The following is a 17992-nucleotide window of genomic DNA, read 5'->3' as shown; positions in this document are numbered from 1 at the left end:
GATCCACTCATCTATTTTGCAGTATTTAGGTTGTTTCCATATCTTAGCTATTGTAATTAGTGAACAGATAATTTTTTTTATTATTTATTTATTCATAAAGAACTGGGGTACAGGCCAGAGATGTGGAGGGTGATACAGGATTCACCAGAGACAGAGTGGGGAGCAGAACAGGCAGATCTACAAAGTACACTGCTGAGGGGAGCAGCGGGCAGGTCAGGAGAGGTCTCCCACGCCATGTGGTCACCTCCTGGGCAGGCTGGGATCGAACTCATGCGCAAGTGGCTTTAGCTTCTTAATGCTGTGCTTTAACCCACTGTGCCACCAGGGAGGGCCACACATAATTCTTTATCCTGCATTTTTGACTTAAGGATGCCTTCACATATTTTCACATCATTTTTGACTTAAGGATGCCTTCACATATTTTCACATCATCACAATCTTTTCAAAGATACTATTTTAAGTTAAATTTTTACTGAAAAATAAAATACAGTGAACCTAGCAGGAGTACGGCGTGATATACTTTCACAAAATGAGCACACCTGTATCACCAGCACCTAGATGAAGGCAGAGTATTATTAGAACCTCAGAAGTGTCTCGTGCCCATGCCAGGCATTTCTCACACCAGAAAGGTACTGCCATCCTGACTTCTAACATGAGTGTAATTTTTAGTGGCTTTGTAACCTTATTTTATGTAACTAGTCCCTATTTTTCTGATATCCCTTGAAAATACTTTTCATTTTAAACTGTGAGACACTTTGGACATGTATTTTTGTTCACATCTCTATTTCTTTTGAGTAGAATTCTAGAGGCGCAATTTCTGGGGCAAATGGTATGAACATTTAAACTTTTTTTTCTTTTTTAATTCTACTTGCCTTCCAGGAAAGTTGTAACAATTTATAACCTGGTAGGGCAGGGTGTGAGAGACTTTGCCTCTGTCCATGATCTGCTTTTGTGGAATAATCAGTTCTTTTTTTTAATCTCCACCAATTTGATTGGTAAAAATTATCCAGTTGATATACTCCACATGTTTTATCATGTGTATTGAGAGAGGACAAAGCACTTGTTGACCAGTTGTACTTCTTTTTCTGTGAATTTTCTCTCCCTGCCTTTGTGGAGGTCTCTGTTGGGGTCATTGTGTTTTCCTTATCATTGTGTTGCATAACAGCTCTTTATGCAACAAAATTAATGGCTCTTTGCCATGAATGTACATACTTCGCTTTTCTGTGCTTTAATTTGTTATATATATTTTTTACATGTAGTAATATCTACAGGGCGAAAAAAAATCTACAGGGTGTTTTTTCCTCCTGCTTTTTAGCTGGACAAATTCTAAGTCCATATTTCAAGTGCATATTCATCTATATTGTATTCTAGGGCTTTTATGATTTGCTTTTTTGTTTTGACCTTCAATGAATTTACCTCGAATTTCAGAAGATGCATGTAGTAGGGACTCACAGTTAAATCGGCATCACCTGGGTTGCTTCTCAGAAGGCTAGATATTCCTGAGCCCTACCGCTGCTGAGATTTTGATTCCTCAGGTGTGGGACCGGGATAAGGAAAATGAATTTGTTACAATCACCCCAGCTGATTACTTGGCTGATTGGCTTCTGACAATATTTTTGAGAAACTTGCAGAATGCAAGGTAGCCTGTCTTATACAGGGACTTAGCACCTCCTCCAGCTCTCTATACCCTAAAACCCATCCTACATACAGCTCCCAAAGTTCTCTTCCAGAAACATCTCATAAAAAATTCTTTATTCATCAATGGAGACAGTTTAACGCTGCCATCCCAGCACTCCTGACCCTTCATCATCTTTACCATTGGTATCACCAGATCACCAATGACTTGGGCATCGCTCTCCCACGCCCCCCCCACCCCCCAGGCCTGCTTCTTTGCAGACCTCAGACATAGTTTTTCACATTGTAGCCCTCATCTCTTCTTAGATTATTTAAATCATATACATCCAACACAATTCTCTGCCTTCCCTAAGTACCAAGGTGACTTTAGAATTACTAAAGTCCATTGTGTATATTGTGATGTTGTGAATTTTGTCTTCCTGTCAAGTCACACAATCTCAGGATCCTGGTCTCTGTGTTTATCCCTCCTAGCTTCTAACATAGTCCTAGATGCAGGAATAGCATACATGAAGAACGTGGTTAATGGAAGTGATTTCTAAGCATGCTATTTCTGAGAGCAAATGTTATAAGGTCCTTTGCCTTAAGCCACAATGAGAATGTCTGACACATTTTGTACAGACTTCACTTTGTTGTGATTTGTTTCGCTGATAATAAAGTTAAGCAAACATCATCTTGATTTCTGCTCTAATCTATGTGAACAATATTGCCAATATTAAAAAAAATATTGTTTATCACCTGTGACTTGTCTATCAATAAACTTTAACTTTTTGGTTAAAGAGACTAAACTTTTCTAAGTATAGGATGTTTTCCTTCTTACAAATGTAACAATTTCTCTTTTATGGAACAAACTTTGTTATCGGAGTAGATAAATATGAAAGGGTTAATGAGTAGATAAATATGAAAGGATTAATGGCCAAGTAACTACATTCTAGGTCCTGATCCCTTTTCTTGCTGTATCTCTCAGGGTTTGCCTTCTCAAATGACAAACTTGCTTTAAATGAGTTGCTTGGGTGCTCAGAAAAGGCGAGTGTGGAGATGCGGTCCGATATGCCCTTTGCCTTTCAGTGGACAAAGTGGGACTCAACTCAGTCCACAAATATTGATTGTACTTCTGCTCAAGCTTTTAGAATGGAAGTAAAAGAATTCCTATTATTAAAAATTATATATGCAGAGGCGTGTATCTATACATACCACATATAAAATTATTTTTGAATATTCATAGCTAACATTTATTAAAAGTGTAAAGCTGAATCTGTTCTAAGTAGTTTGCTTGCACTAACTTGCTTAATCTTTATCACAACCCTTTAGAGTAGATATAATCATTATGGACGTTTTTTCAGATGAATAAACTGAGGCACTGAGCAGTTAAGTATCTTGCCCCTGTTCTCACAGCTTATAAGTGCAGGGTCTTCGTTTTAAACATTGGTGTAGCTGTTTCAATATCTGTTGTTATTCGAGGTACTGGGTCATCTTTTATTTACTGTTGTACTCACCAGGACTAATGCATTGCCTTGTACATAATAGGCATGATATGACTCGAATAAATGAGTAAGTGAAATATTGGCTATAAAGTGCTTTCCATTTAAGCCCAATTACTATTAAGTATAAAAATTAAGTGTCATTAAACAGATTCACTTTACTGTAAATTGTATTCTATCAAAGCAAAAATTTTTATAGCACACACAATATGTGCATCCTTCAATGTTCTCTTAATCTTCTAAAAATTAGAGAAATGATTGTCTGTGGTGGAAGAGCTGATAAATGAACTACGGTCAGTATCTAACCTCCTTCTGAGGCTTGTAGCAGATGAAAAACAAATCTTTCCTTGAGGTATTAGGAGTCAGAGTCCTGCGTGGGATCCACTTAAGAAACCAGGTTTACCTTGTCATCATGACATACTACTTGTTTTTTCAAATGCAATTTAAAATAGGAGAACGAGAAAGTCTGAAAGACCCTTGGCCCAGAATCGTGCAGGCTTACAAAAGTTTGCGACTTGAGGAAACCACCCGGTCCTTTGTCTCCCAATCTTGCAACCCACTAGGATTTGCTGTCTGCACTTCTGCCATTTGAAGACTTTGTTGTTGTTGCTGTCGTCGGTTGAAAGAGTTAAATCTAAAGCATCCCAGTAGTGCGAATTTCTTTGTGGATTTCGAGGTTTAGCCAGATCCACCAATGGGACGGCGAGAAGAGCTGGCGGAGGGTGGGGTTGCGGGGAGGGGCATGGGGGGCGGGGAAGTGGGGGGGCTTGTAAACTTGCGGGGCGGAGGGCGGCGCGTGCCTTTGAGGAAGGTCTCTGGAGAAGAACGCTGGGCTAAGTAGGCAGGGGGTGCTCCCCTGACCTGCAGCGCAGACCTGGGGGGGTCCTACTTTCGCCGCACCTGCCCGGGGCTGGCTACTAGCGCGTCGCGAGTCGAGGCGCCCTGCGCACCAGGAAGCGACTCCCCTGCGGCTGCGATCCGGGCCCTTCCCCGGTCTCGCTGTTTGCCCACGCAGGTTTGTAAACCGATTTATTGGTTACGAAAGTGAGGGGGTTAGAGTCCGCTTTAACACTTACTGCCCAGAAAACTGCTTAGGGCACCTAACTGCCCCCGGAGCGGGCGATCGGGAAGGCAGGCGGGGTGGGCCGGGGCCGGCGGCTCGAGGCTCTGCGAGGCCGCTGGGGCTCTGGCCTCTCTCGCTTCCCGGCCTCCCGGCCCGGCCGCCCGCCCGCGGCCAGCGCTCGCCCTTTCTAGTGTTCGCTTCTTGAGACCGCTCGCAACCGACTACGGTGCGCAGAACAGTCGCCCCGTGGGGAACCGAGTCTGGGGCCAGCCCACAGCAGGAAGGGTGAACTGGGAACGGAACCGCGACCCTGGCCTGGGAGTGAACCCTTGGCTCCGGGGCGGTCCTAGACCGTGGGCGGCCTGCAGCGCCGTCTCCGACTTAACTCGGCGGCGCCGTAGCTCACGTAGCTCTGGAGACTTAGTCTGCCCATCTTCCGGCAGCTCTGGGCCCTGAGTCCCTTTCAGAACCATTCCTGAAGCAGGTCTGGACTCGCTGTCACCCATTGTCCCTATTCCCCTCACCCCATCCCCTTTACCCCACTTACTGAAACCAGAAAAAAGTAAAATAATTTAAACTTTGTTGTTGTTGTACACAAATGCCCCCCTGAAGTCAAGAAATGAAGAAACATAACTCACCTGACTGGTGTTACCATGCTGCCTTGACAGTACTAACAGAAATTACGAACCATGATACAAGGCACTTTACCAAGAGAGATGACTGATGGGCATCCTGAAATAGTAGGGTCCTATTTTAGGTCATATCTGGTCATTTGGAGAAAGAAACCTCCATGGATAAGGGCCCTCTTGCTGGGGACAGGTAAAGTGAAGCAGTCTTGGTGGCTGTCACCAGTGAGAGAACCCAACCCTCACCAAAAAAAGTCTCATTGTTGTGGGATAGGGTGCTAGAGTCAAATTCCTCAGCCCCTGTCCCTCCTCAGTCAGCCCCCAGCTGACCCTGCAGCTTCCTTAATCCTTCCCACTTCCTGCCAGCTGGAGGGACTGGGCCCTTCTGAGTCACAGCACGCACGCACTGCCCCAGTGGTGGGGCTTCCTCAGTCCCCTTTCCCTCCCAGCCTTTCTTTATTCTTTGTCACCTACCTCTTCACTCATTTCCTCTCTCTGGGTTCTGCTTTTTTCCATATCAAATACAAGCATTAGTCTTACCTTGGAAAGATGTCCATCACTTAGGACAGGGCTGGCCTTAACTCACCATAGTCCACAAATCCTAACACAGAAGGTTTTTCGGCATGTGTTATTTTGTTTGGTTTACATTTTTAAAAGATTTTATTTTATTTATGTATATAAGAGCTGGGGTGTAGGCCATTGCTTTGGGGAGGGGACATGAAAGGATTCACCAGACACAGAGTGGGGAGCAGAACAGGCAGATCTACTGGAATAAGCTGCTGAGGGGAGTGTCAGGGGAGACAGGAGAGGTCATAGTGCCATGTGGGGCAGCTCCCTGGATGGCAGGCCTCAGAGATCAAACTCAAACACAAACTCAGGCTGCAGTGGCTGTGGATAGTTTGGTAGTGCTGAGACTTAATCCCTTGCGCCACCAGGGAGGTCCCTGGTTTACGTTTTTTTTTAAAATGAAGTACCATTGTTTTACCTTCTGTTTCATATTTTGACAGCACAAAATTTCTCTGTCAGGTGTGGTCACTATAGCTTACCCACCACCAAAGCACCCATAGTCCTCTGCCATAGTCTGTCACGCCTCTGCCTTGTTTGTTGTTTTTGAAATTTCCCACAGAGTTGTCCTTACCCTCACAGCCCTCATATACATTTTGCAGGTTGGACACATTGAGGCCCAAAGAGGTGACATGTTGCGAGTGAGAGAGTAAGGAAGGAAAAAGTCCTCTCGGGAATGGGCCTCACACCTCCAACTGCTCATACCTGGAGCATTAAGTTCATACCTGAGCTCACTGAATTCTCTCCACAATCCTGAAAGGTAGGTGTTGTCAGTTCTATTTTGGCAGATGGTGATGCTGAGGCGCATGGCATCTGAGCAGCTTGCTCCAAGGCACAGAGCTAGTAAGAAGCAGAGCTGCGATTAGAAGGTGGCTCAAAAGCCCATTCCTCTGAGTTGAGCGCAGGGTGCTGTTATCAGCACCTGAACTCTGGGCCAGCTTACATCTATTCTGTTAGAAATTTGAAGTCCTCCCCATGCCTTCATGCTGTGACAGTTCCTTCTCTTACCACACTGTAAGCATACGAATTGGTATATGAGTAAATGGTAGCACTGGCATCAGTATCCTTCAAGGTACCTATTGGTTATGGCATACTCATTTCACAGAAATAGAATGAGCCAGGGAGGATTCTCTGTTCATCAATCTTACATACATTGCACTTTTAAGTGTATATCATTCTGAATTAAGCTGTGTCTTTACATGGGATGAAATCTAAGGTGGACAGCAAGGCCAAAAATGTCATTTTACAGCAGTTCCGGAAGGTGTCTGGCCAAGCCGATTCACATGTTCTGGGAACTCAAAGCAGTCACACAGCAGTGATCACAGACCATAAGGTAATATATTTTTAGACAATAGCTCAGAGTCGTGTGTTGGAGCAAGAGGGAATCCTTCCTCATCCCCAAATGAGGCCCTTTACTTATTCTAAGTCTCCCAGCTTTAGCCTCACTTACTCCCGTATTCCTCCCACCTGCTTCCATCCTTCTTCAGTATTGCTGCTTCCACTCAGTCCCATAGGTGATTCAGTCCCATACATGATGACAGTTCATTAATGCGTACTTAGCCTTTTGCAGGTATTGGACATAACACAAGAGCTTTACAGACATCATCTCTGTTAAATTGTCTGTGAAGTACTTTTTATTAATTATCTTTATTTAACTCTTACGACCATAATGTGAAATAGGCACTATTAGCATCTCTGTTTTACAGATGAAGAAAAAGGAAGGTCAGAAGGAATGGTTAACTTGCCAGAGGCGCCAAGCTAGTAAGAAGTGGAGCCAGGGAACTACCTGGGTCTGCCTGTCTCTAGGGCCCACACTCTCGGCACTTCCAACCTTCATTTGTCCCTCTTGCCTGTCATTTTCCATTGTGTCTTTCTCTGGCTCCAGTCTTACTGGCGGAGTCAGCGCTTTCCCAAAAGGTATCTTCCTTGACCTCCAAGCTCCACCCTCTCTTAGTCCTCCTGGGATTAACAGCTGTCTTCTTGGCTCTTCAAATATTGCCTGTTCTCAGGTTTCATCAATAGCCTCAAAACTCTCTTGATCTTATAGCTTGTGCTTCTTACAGACACTTGACTGAATCTCTAGTCCCGACTTCTCTGCTCATTTGTAGTACTGCTTCTCTACTAAATTGGTGAATGTTTCCATTTGAATATGTCCCTACCTTTTCAGACACGTGTCTCAAACATGAAATTGTTTTTTTATCAACCTCCCTTTTTCATCTTTATGTCGCTACATAAAGCTTCTGTCAAATCACTGTTGCTTTTGCAATAAAAGTCCCTATTTTATTCTGGCAGTCAAATTCTTCCAGCTGTCTTTCTGATGAAACTTTAGCCTTATTGCCTCTGGTCCTTGAAATGAACTACCCACATAGCCAGACTGATCTAGCCACTGTCCTGGAAACAGTTCATCAACTTCCTTGCTGTCCTTTTAGACTTGGTGTAGGACTCTGGGGGCCTTTCCTGAGTATTCATCAGGAATTAAGCATAGCCTGTTCATGACTATCTTTTTCCTTTATGTCTACACATGATGATAACTTTTGGATCTCCACCCATGTCTAATGGGGCACAGTACCTTGCACATAGTAAGCACTTAAGAAATACTAGTTAACTAATTGGTTGTTGGATGGGAGTACAGACTGTGGAGAGAGCTGGATCGTAGAAGTATATCTAGAAAGTTGAACTCTTTCCTGGAAGACAGAGACTATACTTTCCTTATCTTTTGGGGGCTCCTAAGACACTATCATGCATACAGTCACTCAGTCTGCTCAGCAGTCCTGTGTCACTCTGTGTCTCGTGCTTTGTGGGCGGGTGGCCTTAGGACAGTGGCCTCCTCTGAGGGAGGTTAGTGAAGGAAAGACCTGGCATGTACAGGACACAGGCAGGCAGGAGGCTGCTGCCCCACAGAGGGAGAGAGCGGGTGGAAAGAAGCACCTGCACAAGCTCTGGAGGGCAGAGAACTGCTGCCCTGATAAAGACCTCTTCTCTTTGGGAGGGGCTCACTCTTGTGAGCCTGGGTTTGTTGATTTTGAATAGAATTTGAAAGGGACAGAAGATCCCACAATGGGCTCTGTCTCCATATATCTTTCACCATATGGGTCTGTGATAGACGCTGCTACAGATGTCTACCACTTGCTTAGATCTTATGCTTTGTAACCTAGGCCTTGGTGCCTAAGGGTCTTGGTTTCTATGGCTAGGTCAATGGCTATGCTAATCTCATCTATCCCCAACTCCCTGTATGAGTCAATCTCCTTTCACTTCCACCCTGCATCATTCTGTCAGGTGCTGAGCTTCCATGAGCATTTGTTGGTAATGGAGGGCTGTGGAGTTATGTCTGGTTTCCATTTCTGTCTACCTTTCATGCAGGTGAATCGGAGTGCTTCTGAGGTTGACAGGCATTAAGAGCAGAGCCCAGTGCCCCCAGCCTGAGATGTTTCCTCTCCAGGGTGGGTCTCTTCTCCAAACCTGGACTGCTTCCTTGATGTGTGAGAAAAGCACCAGGTTGGTCACAGGCTTTTTGAGCTCAGCATATAAGGGAAACTTCATTCATGTGATAACCAAGAAGTGTCAACAAAAACAAAAAAGTCAGAAGAAACTGAGTCATCTCGGACCACCAAGTGAATCCTGGCAGGAAAGGTGAGGCCCAAGCTGATGTCTTTTGAAAGCCTGAGTCTCTGGACAGATGGAGAATCTATATTCCCGATGTTACTAACATGGCACTAAAAGAATTTGAGGGCACCAAAAGTTGGATGCCCAGGGCAAACTTCAGGCACCTGAAGAGTGTTGGAAGATATGCTTTGGGATCACAGAAAATGTTGTCCTTGCCTTTAAGTGTGTTTTCAGAAAGGAGCGAAAAAGGTCCAGAGAAGGAATTCTGAAACCTAGGATCTTAGAGAGAGATTAGCTGCATTAGAAATGAATAGTCCCATTGCAGCCTTGCAAACACAAATATACCTCATTTTATGCAACAAATGTATTTTCTAAATCAAATTATACTTTAAAAGCATTAGGGAGGTGAGCTATTTAAAGGAACCCAACAGTGAAGTCTTTTGTAATATGATTAATTACCTCCTGATAAATCTGGATTTTTCTTATATTAGGTTTGCCCATCTGTTCTGCTTTGTTAAGTAGACAGCACCAGAATGGGCTCTTCTCCCAGACTCTGTCTCCCGAGGGGCATGAGAGTTAGGTCTTCGGAATGATAAGTAAAATGCCGGAGAAAATGGTGGCAGCAAGTACTTATGCAAAATTGGTGCTCAGGACATATTTATATAATGAATGAAGTGCCTGAATTATTGTATTCAAGGCTGGCTGATGTGGTGACACCACTCTGGAGGATGAGCTATGAAGAACAGCTGAAGGTAGGTGCCCAGCTTAAGTCCTGACTCCTCCATTCCACCACGTGAAAGGTGCTATCCTAGTTCGAAGCTTGATTAGTAGGCTCTAGCCAGATACCCCAACAGATCTATATGCTAATGAGTCTGAATTTTACAAAAGATTTTATTGATGCATACAAGAACTGGGGTGAAGGCCCGACATGGGGGTGTGTGAGACAGAATGGGGAGCAGGACAGACAGAGCTACTGAAATACACTGCTGAGTGGAGCAACTGGTGAGACAGGTGAGGTCTCCTGTACCATATGTGGGTCAGCTCCCTGGCTGGGGATCGAACACATGCTACAGTGGCTGGTGATAGCTTGATAGCATTGAGCCTTCCCTGTGCCACCAGGGAAGACCCCTAAGTCTGAAATTTTAATTTCAGGCCAACTGTGTGATCTTAATTCTAGAGCCATATATCCAAATGCTTGCTTCCTTTCTTGCTTTTTGTGGTTCTTCTTATACCTCTCTGTGTGTGAGTAGCAAGTGTTCTTGCTGCTTCATATAGAATAGCACCTTCTACCCTGATCACCACTAGCTACATGTGGTTATTTAAATTGAAATGCAGTCAATTCGGTGATAATGCTTGTTTTGAAAACGAAATTTGTTCCAATGGATTGACATATTAGGGAACAATTTGAACATAATGCAAATTTCACGTTTGCTTAGGAGTGATTTCGTCCTTGAGAAACACTGGATGAAAGAAGGAAACTGCACCCCGCTGAACCGAGCTGCATAAAAATACAGAAAATGAACAGGCACACACACACCTCAAACATCTACCTGCGCCCTCAGTTTGCTGTTTTAAGCTACACACATTCACATCTGCTGCCAGAATGTTCTGTTCAACTCATGTTACCCTTCCTTCACCCCCTCACGATTACTCATGATTACTCATAAGTGGACAGTCACATCCATAAGCAAGCTTCAAGTATTTGTCAGGGGAAAGTGCTATCCTTATTATAGTTTTTATATTTCTTAACCACTTAATCTGTGCAAACCTATACTAATCAAAGCCCATAGTTTAAATTCCATTAAGATTTGAGTGAATATGGGGCCTCTCTGATGGCGCAAGGGGTTAAAACAGTAAGAAGCTGCCCACAGCAACTGCAGCATGAGTTTGATCCCCAGACAGGGCGGTGACCCACATGGCACAGCAGACCTCTCCTGCTGGTCCCTTAGCAGTGTGTTTCAGTCAATCTGCCTGTTCTTTTTTTTTTTAATATTTATTTATTTATTCATACAGAACTGGGGTACAGGCCAGAGGTGCAGGGGAAGTGAGAGGATTCACCAGAGACAGAGTGGGGAGCAGGACAGGCAGATTGATAAAGTACATTGCTGAGGGGAGCAGTGGGCAGGTCAGGAGAGGTCTGCCATGCCATGTGGGTCACCTCCGGGGTGGGGATCGAACTCATGCTGAAGTGAATATGATGTGTCAGTGTAAGTTCAATAGTTGTAACGAATGTAGCATTCTGGTGGTGGTGTCGTTAGCGAGGAAGGTTATGTGTATATGGAGCAAGAACACGTGGGAAATCTCTGTACCTTGCGCTCCACTTTTCTGTGTATCTAAAACTGCTCTAAAATGAAATCATTTAAAAAATTACAAAAAAACAAACAAAAAAATCTGCGGCTCTATTTTTGAGGCTATTACTGCTGTGATTAATGATTGTATAAGAGATACCTATGCAGCATTCTGTCTCTATCATTTTTCTCTCGTTAAATTATTTATGTGAAAAACAAACAAACAAACAAAGCCCTTCTTCCCTTTTCATTAGTTTCTGACCTTTTCTGAGTTTGTTACTGATAAAATTTGGGAATGTGTGTGCCGAATCACCCCTTTCCCAGGATCCTGTGATTTCATTTGTGCGAATTTGCATAGTATGGTAAAAGAACGCAGATGTCGTTTTATAGCTGAGCTAACTCTGTAAGTTATTAACATTCAATAAGATGAAAAAAAAATCAGTTCCTCAGTCACCAGAGCTATATACCAGTAGCCACACGTGGCTAGTAGCCACCGTGTCGCAGAGAACATCATACCAGCCCAGAACATTGCCTTCATCTCAGCACGTTCTGCTGGGCAATGTGACACACAGCTTGTGTGTGCACTAGCAGAGGTCAGATGAGGTGATAAGCTTACCCAGGAGCTCATTCTTGGATTTTTGAAAACAGATTTATTTATTTATTCATACAAGAACCATGTGTAGGCCGGAGGTGTGGGAGGGTGGAAGGATTCACCGGAGACAGAGTGGGGAGCAGAACAGGCAGATGTACTGAAAGACACTGCTGAGGGGAGCAGAGGGCGGGTAAGGAGAGGTCTGCTGTGTCATGTGGGTCAGTTCCTTCAAACTGGCGCTACAGTGGCTGCGATAGCTTCATAGTGCTATGCTTCAACCCCTTGCACCACCAGGGAGGGCCCATTCTTGGATGCTTTACCTGCTAGAGTACAGTCCAAGAATCTTTGCCCTGTTTTTTTCTGCTCTTTGAGGTGATACTGCAAAAGTAGCTTGTTACATTGCTTAATTTTTTTGGCAGGTGAAATTTGAGGCCCAGAAGAAGATTTTACAAAGGCTCGAGTCTTACCTCCAAAAGCACAATGGAATCAATGTGACCAAAGATGCACCCAGATCTGAGGGGCTCTCTTGTCTTCTCCATCCCATTATACCTTCTGTAAGCCCTCCCCCCAGCCTTTGTTTGCCAAGTGTCCTCAATAGCTAAGTCATGAACATGCATCATTGTTTTGCTTACTGTTTTGGGGCCCCTTGAGGGGTGGGCACTATCATTTCACAGATGAAGACATGGAGGATCAGAGAGATTATAAGTAATTTAATTTGCCCAAGGCTGCACATCTCGAAAATGCCAGAGCAGATTCACTCTGAGGTCTGTCCAACCCCTTTCTTAACCCACTACACTGCTACCTTTTTAGGAAGATTCCAGACTTTGGAAATCTTCTAATAAGATCTGAGAGAGGCAGAATTTAATTTATGGCAGAGTTTGGCAAACTATGGTCTCTAGGCCAAACTGTATATCATTTATTTTAAAAATAAAGTTTTCTTGGAACACAGATGAACTCAGTCGTTTATGGATTGTCTGTGGCTGTGTTTGCACACCTATAGGCAGAGGTGAGTCCTTACACAGAGGCCATATGGCCTGCAAAGCCGAAAATAATTTGCTCTCTGGACACTTACTGAGAAAGTTTGCTGCCTCCTGCTTTATAGCAAGATGGTACGTTCTTCCTACTGTGTAATGTCTTGATCTTTACCTCCAAGGACTTTCACATATGCCAGACCTTCCGAGCAAGCACCATTTATTTGTCTTCGTGCAGTCAACAATCTTACTCTCCTTATGCTGTTGTCCTACATGATTTCATTTGACTTGTCCCTCTTCTGTCCTGCTACCTTTTCCAGCCTGTCATCAATGGCTACCGAAATAAGTCTACCTTCTCTGTGAACCAAGGTCCAGATGGCAATCCAAAGACTGTGGGATACTACCTGGGAACATGGAGAGGTGAGCTGAAGGCTGTGGCCAGTTGTAACAAGCCAAGTGCTATGAGGAAGGGGAAGGGTCCAGAGGATAGTGACCATGGGAATGGAGAGGAGCGGGAAATACAGGAAAATAAAGGCGAAGATTGAAATTCTTTGTGCAGAATGTGATCACAGGGTTAATTCTGAGACCTTTTCATGGTAAGTCATTATATCATAGTGTCTTGGATCATAACCCTCACCCTTTCTTTCTTACAAGCCGTAGGCCTGAGATCTAGTAAGCATTAGTGCATGTCGATGTTCTCGCTGCAGCTCTTCCTCATTGTTGTCATCATTTTATCCATCCTGGGAGTAGTTCTCCTGATTAGAGTTGCCTTTTTTATTTCCATTTCATAGCCTCAGATCCCTCCCAACTAGAGCTTTTCTGTGATAAATAAACCCTACAAGAATTGGTAGGGAAGTGACTGCTGGTGAGAGGATTCTCGGAGCATATTGCTGAGACTCCGTTCCAGTGTCCACTCCCACATTCCACTCCTGAACTTTCCATTTGCCATTTCCAATACATCCACTTGAAGCATCATCATTTTATATTAGTCACACTGTTTAATATCCATATGCCTTAAACTCCAGTTCATTAGGGCAGATGCTTTGGTTTTATTACCCCCGTGTGCTGAACTGAATGAGAATATGACGTCAGTGTTCTATTATTAAGTAACAGGAAAACAAACCCATTATATTTTATTTCCCTCTTAAAATCTGAACTGAAAGCAAGCATTGTTATATTGTGCATTTATAACAGAGAGAAGATATTGAAGACTAGCTCCATGATGAACAACCTTTTTTAATGTACAGACCAGGAAACATGTTTTCTCCCAAAAAATGGTCTTGACCTTGAATTAGCTTCTTCATTTCTGTACATGTCCGTTTGAAGGAGGGAATTTGAGTGACCAGATAGTTTTTAAATAAGGAAGAACAACCTCTTAGGAAGCAAGCCGTATACATCAAAATCTTTTTCCTTCCATAGACCGAAACATTGTCTGTGTGCAGTCTCATCATCTGAAAAACATTCCTGAGAAACACCATCAAGTGGCACAGGTAACAAGGAGCCAAAGGCTATTTGAAGATGACCCAGGTATCGCCGTCTGCGACAGCAGCATCCCTGACATTTTAATAATAGAGCTGCTTGTCGAGCCAGAGGGGAGGAGGGCTCTGTTCAGAAGCTTACCTCTGCACGTGGAGAGAATATTACCAGTGTTTCATTTCAGGGGGTTGGAGAGGAGGAGGGTGAACTGCGGCCCTTATTGAAAATGTCAGGCATCAGAGGAATTTATTAGAAGTATTAGGAAAGAGAGGTGCTGATCAGGGCAGTTTAGCAAGTGGCGAGTGCCCGAAATGTTTGATTTGAAAGGCTCGTGTTTATGGCAGAGCAGGACTGGGAAACATGGTGAGAGGTGGAGCCGTGGTAACGCACCTGCATACGAGTTTGGCCTCTGAGGTGGCTTTCTATCCGAGTGCACGCGTCCTCTGCTTGTCGTGTGGCTACTGTGCAGCAGCAGCTATGTTTTGGGAACATGGTGCTCACATAGCCCTGGTGCTGCCCTTGTGCGATTTAGAAAAAGAAAAGCAAAAGCCTTGCTCATGGAAGCTGAACAGGAGTCCGAACGGACACCCTTGTTCCTTGTTCTTTCTTACCACCATCCGCTTCCCTAATCATTCAGGTTCCTGATACTTGGGCGATGCCTTATGATTGGACAAAATGTCCAAGTTTGCCCCGCTAGCACACGGCTTCCGTTGCAGGCTCATTCTCCAGAAATCTTGCCACATGGCCCTCGTCACCACCTGCCATCCTCTTCAGTACAATTCTAAACTCTTCTCAGTTTTCCTACCCTATCGCCTTTAAACCCTTGTGCTTAGCAGATGACTGTGCCTGCTTCTTCATTGGAAAATTAAGTCCAGCCACTTCTGCCACCATCTACTGATTTCCCTGAAATCTTCCCCCTCAACCCCTAGCTCTGTGAAAGAGGTGATGCTCCCCGCCCAGCGTCCAAGTCTATATATCCTTCCAGTTTGGACTCAGCTGCCGCCCTCCCTCTGACCCTTGCTCTTCGTTACATACTCCTTCTTTTGTTTCTTTACCTCTTCCCCCACCCCCATCTTTGTCAGCTCTGTTGTTTCCAGCCCCAAACCATATTAAATATCTCCCATCTTTGAAAAAAAATGTGATGGTTCTTGCTTCTGTTCCCAACACGCCATAGAAATTGATCTTGCCAAGGTCATCTGTAGCCTCCATTTTGCCAAATCCATTGGTAACTTTCTCTCCCTAGCTTACTCAACTTTTCTCTGCTGGAGGCACATTTACTATTCTTATTTCACCACTTAAAACATTTGTCTGTATTTGATTTCTATGATATTCTCTAATCAGTCCCCTCCTATTTCACTGGCTATTTCTTCATCTTTTTCATGGAATCTTCATGTTGTCTTCTTTCCTTCCAACTCAAAGTGTTGCCTCTCAGGACTGTCCCTGGCCTTTTTGAATATCTTCATGGAAGGGTACACCCTACTAGGAGAAATCCTAAACTTTATATTTGCATTTTGGCTCTTTCTTGAGCTTTGGAAGATGCATTTTTGAAAAGTCTACTAAGTACCCTTGACTCACTCTACTGTACATTTATGCACTTCAGCATTGTCCTAGGTCAAGATTTCTCATCCTGCATACTATTGACATTTTGGGTTGGATAAATATTAGTTGTGTGGGGGCTGTTAGGTGCATTAAAGAACATTTAACAGCCTCTGTGACTATCCACGAGATGCCATGCGTTATGAAAACCAAAAATGTCTCCAGACATTGCCAGCTAAATCTTGGGTTGGGAGTGGGGGGACACAGTAGCTCCCAATTAAGAACCACTGCCCTGGCCCTTGCTGGTGGCACAGCAGGTTAAAGCACAGCACTAAGAAGCTGAAACCACTTCCACATGAGTTCGAGTCCCGCCTGCCCAGAAGGTGACCACATGGCGCGGCAGACCTCTCCTGGCCCGCCCGCTGCTCCCCTCAGCAGTGTACTTCGTCCATCTGCCTGTTCTGCTCCCCACTCTGTCTCTGGTGAAGTCTTTCACTACCCCTGAGTCTCTGGCCTGTACTCCAGTTCTGTATGCACAAAGAAATAAATCTTAAAAAATGCAAATAAGATCATGCTTAAGATTCTGCACTAGTTAGTTGCCCAATAGTTTTTAAAACAAAGGTTAAATTCCCTCCCTTTGCAATTAAAATCTTCATATCCTCACCTGCTTCCCTCTTTGTATTCATTACTGAACTGGACTTACCCTGCCTGTCCATCTCACTCCTGCCCGAGGAAGCCCTCTGTCTAGAATGCATCCAGTCTTCTTCACCTGACTTCTGTGTATGATCCTAAGATTCGTTTCAGGCATCAGCCCCTGGAGAAAACCTCTCCGTTCCTGGTCTGGTTAGGGAGTCCCCTCTGCACTCCTGTGGCTTCTCTCCTGTTGTAGCGCTCTTACCCAGACTGCTCTGTCCAAGCGCTGCAGCTTCCCACAGGAGACTGGAGGTAGCAGCTGTGAATTATTTAGCTTTGTAACCTAGCATTTAACACAGATCCATTTGTTCCTCACATGTGCAGTGAATGATTACCCTGATGCAATATTTACCCAGGTTTATGGCTCTTCCCTTTTGGCAGGCAAATTTCTACTCTCTACATCTATCCAGATAAATTCCTCCTTTCTGTAAAAGGTGTGTCTGATCTACAATCCAATCAAGTAGGGAATAATAACAGCACCTTACATATACAGAGAGGCCACTGGACTGTTCTGGGTTTTTGCACCTCGACGTCCCTTGGCCTGTTACTAGCGCTGACATTCTATTCCATTAAGATGACAGGGTAACCTACTCAGCTGCAATTTGAGGATTAAATATCTACTCTTGAGGCTTGAGTAAAAATGTGAATTTTATGGGAGTTGTCAGCTGGAATGCCAAGATTTAAGAAGAGATTTTTAAATGTTATCAGAGAAATACAAATACTTAGTTGTAAAAGTCAAATAGTGCTAAAAGCTTGGCAAGGAAAAATGGTACTGCCCTGTTACCCCTCCTTCTCTTGAACTTTGCTCCCCAGAAACAGTAACACTCATTCTAGCTATTTCTCCTGGTATTTCGTATTTCTGGATAGATTGACATATCTTGACTTATCAAATATACATATTCTATGTCACCTTCCACTTAAGATATATAAGTAATTTTCCCTTTTACCTTGTCTCCCCTCCCAGACTGTCCATCTCTTTATGTATTTATAACATCATTTTTGGTTAATATTTAGTATTTATATTGTTATAACTGTACATAATCACTACTGAGCCAAGTAAATGTACTAAGGTGTCATTTAAAATATTATATGTATTTCTTTCATTTTAGATTGTGGAAAATTACAAATATCTAAAAGTAGAGAATGGAATAATAAGTTCCATGTACCTATTACCCAAACTCGACAACCATCAATGTCAGACCAGTTTTGTTTTATCTATACTTGCACCCGCTTTCCACAGACTCCTTTGCATTAGTTTGGGCAAATCCCACATGTTGCATCATATAAAATGTAAGTATGTCAGTGTGAGGTCTAAAAGAAAGGACTTAATTTTTTTTAAAGATTTATTTATTTATGCATACAGAACTAGGATACAGGCAAGAGGTGCAGGGGTGGTGAGAGGATTCACCAAAGACAGAGTGGGGAGCAGAACAGGCAGATGGACGAAGTACACTGCTGAGGGGAGCA

General features: G+C 43.7%; 1 protein-coding gene across 3 annotated transcripts in view; it reads left to right on the top strand.

Moving 5' to 3' along the window:
- The first annotated feature begins 3908 nt into the window (after window positions 1-3908).
- Window positions 3909-17992, top strand: part of TRMT2B (tRNA methyltransferase 2 homolog B (S. cerevisiae)) — a 37289-nt gene continuing 23205 nt past the window's right edge. For all 3 annotated transcript variants that reach the window (XR_001145602.1, XM_012727027.1, XM_012727028.1), the window contains exons 1-7: window positions 3909-4128; window positions 5969-6126; window positions 8727-8996; window positions 9667-9721; window positions 12269-12403; window positions 13141-13240; window positions 14240-14310. Coding sequence is in view for 2 of the 3 variants with exons in the window: in XM_012727027.1 (XP_012582481.1) it covers window positions 8791-8996; window positions 9667-9721; window positions 12269-12403; window positions 13141-13240; window positions 14240-14310 (567 nt within the window). In the remaining variant the exon portion in view is untranslated. The remainder of the gene's footprint in view (window positions 4129-5968; window positions 6127-8726; window positions 8997-9666; window positions 9722-12268; window positions 12404-13140; window positions 13241-14239; window positions 14311-17992) is intronic.

This window comes from Condylura cristata, unplaced genomic scaffold, assembly GCF_000260355.1.
Source record: "Condylura cristata isolate star-nosed mole 26May11 unplaced genomic scaffold, ConCri1.0 scaffold00019, whole genome shotgun sequence".
In the NCBI taxonomy this organism is placed as follows: domain Eukaryota; kingdom Metazoa; phylum Chordata; class Mammalia; order Eulipotyphla; family Talpidae; genus Condylura; species Condylura cristata.
The sequence above is the reverse complement of the archived record's forward strand: the minus strand, read 5'-3'. Positions and strand labels throughout refer to the sequence as shown.